This window comes from Ambystoma mexicanum, chromosome 3q (genome assembly GCF_040938575.1).
Source record: "Ambystoma mexicanum isolate Mex_15411 chromosome 3q, UKY_AmexF1_1, whole genome shotgun sequence".
Taxonomy (NCBI): domain Eukaryota; kingdom Metazoa; phylum Chordata; class Amphibia; order Caudata; family Ambystomatidae; genus Ambystoma; species Ambystoma mexicanum.
This window is the reverse complement of record NC_090926.1, coordinates 1,073,637,402-1,073,648,225: the sequence shown is the minus strand read 5'-3', so window position 1 is coordinate 1,073,648,225 and position 10,824 is coordinate 1,073,637,402. Positions and strand designations below refer to the sequence as shown.

The window sequence follows — 10,824 nt, the reverse complement described above, 5'->3', positions numbered from 1 at the left end:
GGCTGCTTGAATGTTAGCACACCATTTGCTGTCTTTCGTGCAAGTGTCTGGCGGGGAGACTGGGGTTTCGAGCTCTTTTAGGACTCTAAAGAGTTCCTTGGAATTGGAGTCGGCTTGCATGATACGAATATTAAGCGATTCTTTTTTAGCAATAATGATGGCGTCTTTATAAGTGAGGGAGGCGAGGAGGAAGCCGTCTTTATGCTCATCAGATGGGTGGCTTTTCCACCGGTTTTCCGCGCAGTGCTTGGCTTTGCGGAGGATTCTTAGCTGTGGAGTGAACCATGAGTTGAGATGTGCTCGTGGTTTAGCCTTTCTAGGTTTAATTGGTGCTATAGTGTCAATAGCCATGAGCATCGTTTGGTTGTAGATGTCTGCTAGGGAGGTGGGATCAGAGCAGGCGTTGGTCGCCGCATTAAGAGAGGGGAGTAACAGTGGGAGGAGTTGTTCTCTTGTTATATTTTTTTTATTGCGGGTGGGGAAGGCTGGGGCTATGGGTGTAGGGACTCGCGTGGTAGCTTCAATGTTAAATGTTATGATGTGATGTCAGACCATAAGCATGGGGAGTTATTGAGGACCTGGATGTTGCAGTTGGAGCCGGCTAACCAATCGATGGTCCTGCCTTTGATATGGGTCGGTTCTTGTATGTACAAGGTGAGGCCAAGGTCAGTAAGAGCATACTGCAGATCAGTTGCTACAGGATCCTTAGGGTCGCCGCGACCAAGATTGAAGTCACCTAAGATTATTGTTTGGGAGTTGTTTTTTGTTTTGTCAAGAAGAAGAGTGGAAATTTCACTGACAAAGGTGGGTGCCGGCCCTGGGGGCCTGTAGATTAGGTGAAGGGTGGCCGTTTGGTTAGGTGTTAGTAGTAATTTGATTGTCAGCAGTTCAGCTGATTCGAGTTTGGAGTCAGATACCACTCTTAGGTCAAGGGAGTTTTTGTGGATGAATGCCACGCCGCCACCTCTAGTCCCAATGGACTGTTTCACCTTTCCTATGGCCCCACCACCATGTACTCTCACCTGAAATTCTGTCACCACGCCGCCACCTCTCTGCCCACTCAGACAACAACTGAAACCAAAGAGGTCACTTGCCAAACTGATTTCACAATGGGGCAACTACTATTTGAGGCGCAGCGTGGTCCAGCCAATATTCAGACGATGCATGTGTCCAGTGGACAGAAAATGAATGGAATCTCACCTGCAAGGTGCCACCCTTCACCTTGTGGGCAGAGGAGCGGTCACAGCGTGTGATGCCATAGTCAGGCGGTAAGGCCAAGGATAGAGAAGGGCCAGAGGCGGCATGTAGCCAGGTTTCGGATATGGCAATGAAGTCAAGGTCGGCAGTGGTGATAAGGTCGGCTATGTCAAGGGCGTGTGCTGTGAGGGATCTAGCATTGATGAGGGCACCCTTGAACACAGGCAATTTAACCCGTGGTCTTAGTTTTGCAAGTGGCGGTGGGCGAGGGCGGGCTGGGTGGTGTGTGTGGGGCTTGCTTAGTGGTGTTGGTGCGGGAAGGACGAATGCGGAATCTGGTGCCTAGTCTCTTGTTCCTGAGAGTGAGGGGGCAAGGTTGGTTAGGAGTTGGTTTTGTGGCAAAGTGTTTGAGCCAGAGAGCTGGGTCATTAAGATATTGGTTAATCTGGTTGCAGGGGTGATGAGCATCAACGGTAGTTGCTGAAGGACTCGTTGAGGGTGTCAAAGTCATGGTGGGTGACGCTGGGTCACGTAGGTAAGGGCAGGCCAGGTTATTAACCTCAAAGGTGGGAGTGGTTGACTTGGGTGGTTGGGTGAATAGGGCAAGGTGTGTGGTTAGAAGGTAGTGCAATAGAAGGCGCACGCTGATGTGCATGATGGTGGTGCTGGCTGCCAGAATAGGTTCCCTATGAGCTTGTTGACAGGGATAAGATAGGGTCTCCTTAAGTGGGACTGGTGAGATAATGGAAGGGAGTGAGGATGCTATGGTATGGCTGGAAGCCTGGGCACCTAGATAGGGATAACCCAATGGCTGGAATGCAAAGGTCAGGGCCGCCCTAGATTAGTGTAATCACAGGCTGTCGCCCAGGGCAGTGGTAAACCTAGATTAGACGTGACCCAAGTCAGGCACGGCACAATACAATTTGAAGCGCCCTTAAGGCACAACACTGTTGAAGTGGTCAGTGGGCTACCATAGGGTACATTACAATTGAGATGGTCTGTAGGCGACCTTGTGACGATTAATCATCGACGACACCAACCACAACCTGTATGCAGGCTAGTGATATCTAAACCGCTTTGTCCCATGGAATATCCTGGTGTGCTGTCACCATTGCATCTGTGTGCACCATAAAGTGAGGCTTGGGGGAGGGGTGGGGACTGAACATTTTCCCTGGGCACTTGGTTCGCTTTTCAATCACTAATCTTCCCAGTTATAATGTCATCTCTCTGTGGTTCATTATAAAACGTTACTATCTTTGTCCTTATTTTCTGCATCTAGTTCTCCATCCCATTGGGAGCTATACCTACTTCACAGCGCTAACCTTTCATGCATGTCGTGGTCTCAAATACTCCCCCATGTTGTCATGTGTGTGTTCATTATGTGTGGTTTGTGTTTATGATTAAAGGTATATATGTGTGGGTTAACCAGGACAAGGTGCGCTGTGGCTTGAAAAATACATTTTTTAGTTAGAACAAGTGAATTTGTTTGAGACGGCTGCAATCGTTATGGAACGTTAGGTTACCCTAACCTAAAGGGTAACAAAAAACACAACAACGGTGTTCCATAAATACGCGCTGTCACATTAACATAACAATGAGACCGGTCATAAAACAAATGTCTTGATGTTTTATTCAATGATTGATACTGTTGTAGCCGACATGTTTCAACCAATTTGGTCCTTTCCGAGGCACAGTATCTTATCTATTTTACATATTTGGCAAAAAGTAGACGAACATTCATTCATGTCATTGATAAGATAACGGACATGATATTTGAACCATTAACAAAGACCAAAACCAGGTAAGTAAACTGTGTCATTAAATATAATCGTTCATCCAGTGGGATTACACAACCAATCAAAATAATGAGGTGAAGAATAGTAAATATGCCGATACAGAAAAAAGAAAAGGAGAGGGAGGGGGGGAACGTAAATTGCTGAGAAAACAGAAGAGACGGGAAAAAACATAACAATTGTTTAGTACATGTTACTAATGAGGTATGTCAACCATTAGATCTCTGTTCATGCATATATTCCTCTAAGCCCAAGGCTTAACAAGAATGTTACAACTTGTGTGATATCTACCAACACATTGTCGAATGAAAGTGATTATGAGAATCAGATAACAGGATTAGACATCATCAAAATCTGAATCCATTCACATCAGTCCCAGAATAAATTAAAACTGATGTTTTTTTCTTGTCTCCTCTTCTTCTGTTTTCTTGGCAATTTACGTCCCCCCCCTCCTTTAAATAAAATAGTTAATCCCACAGGATGAACGATTTTAATTAATGACATGGTTTCCTTAACTGGTTTTGGTCTTTTGTTAATGGTTCAAATATCATGTCCATTGTCTTATCAATGACATGAATGAATGTTCATCTACTTTTTGCCAAATATGTAACATAGATAAGATACTGTGCCTCGAAAAGGACCAAATTGTTTGAAATGCGTATCGCCTAAAACAGTATCAATCATTGAATAAAACATCAAGACGTTTGTCTTATGACCGGTCTCATTGTTATGTTAATGTGACAGTGCATGTTTATGGAACACCGTTGTTGTGTTTTGTGTTTATGATTAGGTGTTATCCGGTTCTGAATTATACAGTAACTTGTTATATTATTTTACCGAACGGCTAATAAAATATATTTTTATTCTGTTATCCACACAGATACATTGTACCGTTCTGCATATGCCAGAGTTTCCAGCTACCGCCGGATGGATTCTTTAATCAACACTGGCGGATAAGCATAAACAGTGCTTATTGTATAACCGTTACGTGTGACGACCGACAGGGACCAATCTGCCCTTTGGCGGTACCAGCAATAAGGAGCAATCTGTCAGCGTTCACTATGTAACAACGTGCTGAAGCAAAAGTGTTGCGCTTGAAAGTGCATAGAATCCATATCTTCGCACGACAGGAACACTACGTGCATCATTAGAAAGTTTTGCTGGTGTAACATAAGGACACATAAGAACTGGAGTACTGAGATTAATCGATTGTTGATCGCAATCGGCGTACGGTGAGGAAGTTATAAACAACATTCGAAGCAGGCGAAGTTCGCTAGCTATAACTTGTATGGCAAAAAAAAAATTCTCTTGTGAGCGTTCTTTGATAAATAAAAGAACTTGTTACATTTCAGACTATTGATGTTTTCTTTAAAAATTATGTTTTACTATCCTATTTGGGTCAAGAATGAAAAGTTACGCCTGTGAGAGGATGTGTGCGTTTATCTTCCTGGTTCTGCGTTAAGTTATGTTATGGCGTGGGTGATGACTGGGCACGTTTGGCTATGCTGGCCACGAACTTCATGAAAGTAGGTGGAGCATATTGTTTGGACTAGTGATGTCAAGCTTCAGGGGTGGGCCATCTGTATTATTGCTGCAAGAGCACTTGAATTTAGGACGCTGCATCAACGGATAAGATTAGCACAAGGTGGCCACGCCCACACCATTGTTTTCGCATGTGGAAAAGTGAAGAAAACTAAGCTAAGATGCATAGGAAAAAATGTTAAGATCGATTACAGTGTACATAAAAACACATGCCCGAACAATGGGACAATAACATTTTTGAGTCAACTTCCGCTTTAAATGTTTTCTGCAAAGTACAAGCCTAAGAAGCATAATCACAAGTTCCCTGATCAGATTTAGTGGTCTAGTCAGTAAGTCTCTCGACTTGGGTCTTGATGAGCTGGGTTTGAATCCTGGTTGCAACAAAAGCAGATCTAAAACATTTGTAGGACGCAAATGGATTTCCGAGATTGTGGAGGCATTGGTTTGCCAGATCTGGTCAAATCCAGCACAGTGGCCAGCACTGCCCTGGTCAAATCATGCAGCAAGATGTAGCCTTCCCTAAATCTACTATGCTCTCAGACATACCCTGAAAACACCTTGCCGTGTACGCACCAACTCTCAGACAAACCCTACCCTAGATATAACTATGGCTACCTGTTTTCCGTTTTCACTAATTAGTACACACAAACAGACGGAAATATGCTTTCTGCATGTATTTATTTGCAAAAATGAGGGGGAAAACGAAGTTCCCCGTACTGTCGATCATGCATTTCAGGCCAATGGCATTGTAGACTGACAGTATGGAGAGTATAAAAGTTGCGTCAAATGTAGTTTTAAGTACTTCAAATTGCTGAAAATATATTCTACGTCAGCCACAATCACAGGAGCAGCCGTTTGTTATGGTGAATATCGAGCACACATGTGGAATAACGTGGTTCCTTTTGTGCCCTGTATGTGTGCTTATAAAAAAAATTCCCATTCGAATAAATGCAGAAATAGATCTGCTTGCTAATGATCTTTTTACAGGACAAATAATAAAATTGGATAAAAGAGCTAAAATAGCTACAATACAAATATGGATAATTACAGACTGAAAGGGCGGGAAAATAAACATCGTAAACCGGGAGCCTCGTATAGGACCCGTTTTCTGGGGTTGCCTACTCCGGCACCCCGTGTCCTGGAATCCAGGACCCAAGGGGCACTCAATATCCAGACCTGGATATACCGTGCTCCGTGAACTCCCCTCTTAGACAAATACTATCCTGCACAATGTCCTGCTCCAGGGACTTCCCGTACAAGCCCTACCATGATTAGAAACTGCTTCCTAAAATCACCATCTCAGACAACCACTACCCTGTATACCCTGCTCCCAGGACTCTCCTGCTCCCAGACAATCCAGGCACATAGGGAAAAGCCCTCCTGCTAAAATTGATTATGTGAAATTCTGGGTTCGATGTCGGGGAAGATAGCTCGATGGGTTAAGCGCCTAGTCACATTGATAATTAAACCTGCTGAATCGGGAGGCTGGCACTACCTTTAATCACTACTTTTGATAAAATGAAGATCATACTATTTCGTAATCACACACACGTGCCTGTTGTGTAATGACAACACGCGTGCAGAGGCGGCTGAATTTAAGTGTACTGTAAACATCTCGAAAACATCGGGAGATGGGGGAGGGGTCGGAAAGACCCCGTAATGTCTGAGCAACGCCCCCATTGGAAGGGTGAGAGTATGAAGTCCCACGGTTCGCTTTGCGCCCCATCCCCACTACTCCCTGCACATTAGCCACACTAAAGCCTATACAGGTCCCCCTTCACACCACCACAGCGACATGTTTTACTGCACTTCAGATTCCCCCCACATCATCTCCATTCTCCACCTCGCCGGCTCTCTTCCCGTCTTCCCCTTTCCTTCTCCCTGTCTTTCAGGCTCCCTCTCCTCTTTCAAGATCGTCTGTACACCCTCCACCCCCTCCCACCCAGCCTGCAGCGGCCCCCGCGCTTCTCCGCCACCTGCGCTGCTTGGAGCTCGGCGCTTCAGCGGAAACTCAGACTGCAGGCGGGGGAGACGGCTCGGTAGTCCGAGAGCACACGAGAGAGAAGTGGAGGCGAGAACTGAAGGCAGGTCAAGCTTGAGAGCCCAGGTGGGAAGGACTGGAGCCGAGGCCCTCGGGCCGGGAGCGCCGGACACTGACCTCGGGAAGGGAGAGCTACACACACCCCGTCCAGAAGGAGAGAGCCGGAGACTGAGACCACAGAAAGGGGAAGTTGGAGCGCGAGAGCGCAACAGGGGAAGCTGGAGTACGGACCTGCAGAGCGAAGGGACTAGAGACATGAACCCCCAGGAAGGAAGCACACTGGGGGCGCATTCCCCTGGTGGCTGCCGGTACATCTAAGACCCTAGGGGAGGCTGGAAATTGAGATCCCCACCCTCAGGAGAGAAGAGGTTAGTGTGAGCAGAGGATGAGCGAAGGTTCGAGATTTAGATGACATGTGGGAGCGAGATGTGTGGGATAGAGAATTTCAGGTGACAGTACATGGTGGTGGGGCCATAGGAAAGGTGAAACAGTCCATTGGGCAGAGGTGTAGTAGTTTGGGGGAATTATGAGAAGCACGGGGGAGAGTGGAGTATAGAGGAATGGAGCATACAGCACAGCGGGGAAATGTGCGAAGCATGGAGAGTGCATAAGTAATAAGGACTTTCAAATCATCTGAAAATCGAAATGGCCTCTACTACAGGCAATGTGCCCATGTAATTATCCCAGGTATTTACTTTGGCAATACTCGTCTGACTGGTCATTCCAATAGGTGTAGTGTAGAGGAGAGTGGAGGGCAGGCTATGAAAAACAGAGATGACTAGAGGGGGTATATGAAGCAGCGATGAGATGGACAGTAGGTATAGAGCAGTGTGTATATTAAGGGTGGTATATGAAGGAGAGGAGTGAAGGGGGTATACGAATATAGGAGAGGGGTGTGTATGAAGGCCAGAGTGGGGGAGGCTACATGAAGGAGACAGCAGAGTGCAGGGGCCGTATGAACTACAGAGCAGTGTTGAGTGAGGGAAGGGGCGCTCTGGGGAAGAACTATTGGAACTAAGAGCACAGGGAGAGAAGTACAGCCATGCAGTGAGGAAAAGTAAAGTGGCGCGGAAGAGAAAGTGCATCAAGGTGAAGAGTTTGCCAGAGTACAGGCGAGGCCCAACAATGAACCAGTCAGAAGCCCTCATGGACACTGCGATCCCCTCCATGGATTTCCCCTTGATCACCGGATCTCCTTCCCCTGGGAACTTATCCATGCCGGACCCCCGCAGCCTGTGGGGCAGCGCCCCCCTGTCCTACAGCCTCATCTTCTGGGACCTGGAGCCGGGCACCGTGGCCCTGCTTCTGCTGTACTGCCTGTCCTTCCTGGTCGGCCTGGCCGGCAACGTGCTCTCCCTGCGGGTGCTGCTGGCCCGGGGCCGCCTCCCGGGGGGCTCCGCCACCAGGAAGCTGCTGGTGAACCTGGCCGTGTGCGACATGATGGTGATCTGCGTCTGCATGCCCGTCAACCTGGGCCACCAGCTGTACCGGGCCTGGGTCTTCGGCTCGCTGCTGTGCCGCGCCGTGCCCTTCGTGCAGGCCGTGGCCGTGTCGGGCAGCGTGCTGACCCTGGCCGGCATCAGCCTGAACCGCTACTACAGCGTGCACCGGCCCCTGCACGCCCGCGCCACCTGCACGTCGCGGCGCACCTCGGCCATGGTGGCCGCCGTCTGGTCGGCGGCCGCCGGCCTGTGCCTGCCCCTGCTCTTCATGAACAGCACCCGCCGCCTGGAGCTGCTGGGCGGCCGCCTGGTGCTGCTGGTCTGCGCCGAGACGTGGCCTGACGCCCGGCTGCGCCAGGCCTACAACCTGCTGCTCTTCTGCGCCCTCTACGGGTTCCCCGTGGCCTTCAACCTGGTCATCTGCTTCCTGACGGGCCGCCGCCTTTGGGGGGCGCCCGAGCACCTGGAGGCCTCCGGGGGCTGGGCCGGGGCCGGGGCCGGGGCGGGCTCACGGCTGACGGCGCGCCGGAAGGTGGCGCAGATGGTGCTGGCGCTGGTGCTGCTTTTCACGCTCTCCTGGCTGCCCCTCTACGTGGTGGACCTGTGGCTGGAGTTCAACGGCGCCCTGCCCGAGGTGGACGACATGGAGGAGCCCGACCTGCCCCAACACCCCTGGGTGCTCCAGCTCCGGCCCTTCGCCCAGTGGCTGGGCCTCACCAACTCGGCCCTCAACCCGCTCTGCTACTGTTTCGTGGGCAGCCTCTACCGCTCGGCCGTCCGGTTCAGGGACAGTTACCGGCAGCGCTTCGCCTCCGTCTTCAGCCTGTCGGCCCCGCCGGAGGACCTCGCCGCCATCTCTGGGCCCAGGCTGCTCGCCTACCGCGGGGCCAGGGCCGAGGCCGAGCTCAGCAGGAGGAAGGACTACTCCAGCTGCACCCAGCTCCTGTGCAAGGGCCGCAGCCCCTCTTCCGGCACCGCCTGTGAGACTACCGTAGAGTGACCATGGTACCACAGAGTGACCCTACATGCCCAAAGCCCTGGCAACCAACCCTGGAGGTTCCCTGGTACCGTAGAATGAGCCTAACTGACACTGTCTGCTGTCACGAGTAAGCCTGCGGGCACCGCCCAGGGATGCGTCCATTCTGAGGGGACCAGGCCCACTCCAAAAGGAGCCCTACTGCGGTCATCCTTCTGCAAGTGACTTTCAATCCTTCAGGAACCAGTGTCTGCACAGCAGAGCCACGACACGGCCTCTAGAAGAAGTAATGAGATAGAAGGCACATCCTGTCTGCACCTCTTCGATACACTTTAGTCTCAGGCGTCCTTCCCCTGGCTCACCCACAACACTTGAGATCTGGTCCTCACCCTTTGGATATTATTACGAGCAGTGACCTTCACCCTCTTCATACCCCCTGAACTCTTCAAAATGAGAACAAGGATCTAGCAGAGTCCCTGTGCCACCCAAGTCTGGTGTGCAATCCTACAATCGTGACGGGGAAGTTCCACCTGGACCAGTATTGTGCCTCATGCCCTGAGAATCATGCTAATGAAGTTGGCATCTGGCCAAGGTAAGGCCACCCTTCCACTGAAACCAGAACATCCCAAGATAGTTCTGATCCCAGACCCCCTTACAGCACTTGAATGGAAACAAGAACATTTCCTTCCCCCTCACCACACACACTCCTCTACCCGCTCCCTGCTTTGTCACTTTAAATTGGCCAAACAAAAGATGCTGTCAGTGGTGTAGAGAAATGAGTCACCCCGCTTCCAGCACCCCTGAGTGGACTCCAGCACACACCATTGAGGTGACACTCAGGAAATAAAGTTCCCTGTGTCCCGTTTTAAGAAAAGCATACGTTTGCCTCTGATAGCACTGATTCTCCGGAGAAGGGCGAATTTCTAAGCACTTTAACCAACTGTTTTGGAGTGTCCCACTTGAGTACTTTGGTTCCTTTCGTGACTGGCTGAGTGTTTGAGGCCTCCAAAGCCATTCTCTGTAACGGGAGTCACATAGTTGTGTCCTACGGAGGCATCACTGCTGCGCCCCTTGAACAGCTTCTTTACACTTCCAAGGTTCCACTAATAACAGTCGTGTTTCTTCACTGAAAGACTACAAGAAGAAAGGGCATTCATGTGTCGCTGCCGCTGGGCCAGAAATTGGTTTCTATTGAGTTAACGAAATTGTTTAGACATTTGTGTTTTTGTGTGGAAGGCTTACACGCGAGCAGCCCTGCTGGGAGCTGGGCAGAGCTGCCGGTCGCAGCTGGGATTCTACTGGGGACAGCTCCACTGTGATGACCCCCCAGGAGTGCCTCATGTCCCCCGCTGGTCCGGAGGGCCCCCCGTGTGCACATTGCCACAAGTGTAGCTACACGTGACATACAGACAGCTTTGCAAACAGCTACACGGCAGTCATTTATACAGACAGTGACTTTGTCATCATTGCCTGCCTCATACTATGTTTTCCGGGCCCAGCTATCAATTGTGAGAATGCCCGTTCTGTGTCATACGGTGCATGTGTGCACTTTGGGAAGATATAAGGTGTGTATTTTTCCTGGACATAAATGGTTCCAATATCGCCTCTTGTCACTATGTGGGCATAACGCTTTTGGCCTGTGTGGGTGGCGGTTATGGGTGAAGGGTGGTCAGGCGGTGTCACAGTGTGTAGTGTACAAAAGTACATCTTTATATGTTGGCAGTTGGTCTAACTGTTGAGTAAGCACCTGCTTAGCAAATGCATTCTGAAAGCACTGCTGATACTGTGTCCATCTCAAGGCGTGGGACCCATCCGTTACACCACCAGTGAGAG

At 49.8% G+C, this 10,824-nt stretch overlaps 1 protein-coding gene across 1 annotated transcript; it reads left to right on the top strand.

The window, feature by feature from the left end:
- The first annotated feature begins 6,245 nt into the window (after window positions 1-6,245).
- Window positions 6,246-10,593, top strand: LOC138583254 (QRFP-like peptide receptor). Its single transcript, XM_069655323.1, has one exon. The coding sequence runs from the start codon at window positions 7,699-7,701 to the stop codon at window positions 9,013-9,015; it is 1,317 nt and encodes a 438-aa protein (XP_069511424.1). The 5' UTR covers window positions 6,246-7,698; the 3' UTR covers window positions 9,016-10,593.
- The last annotated feature ends 231 nt before the right edge of the window (window positions 10,594-10,824 follow it).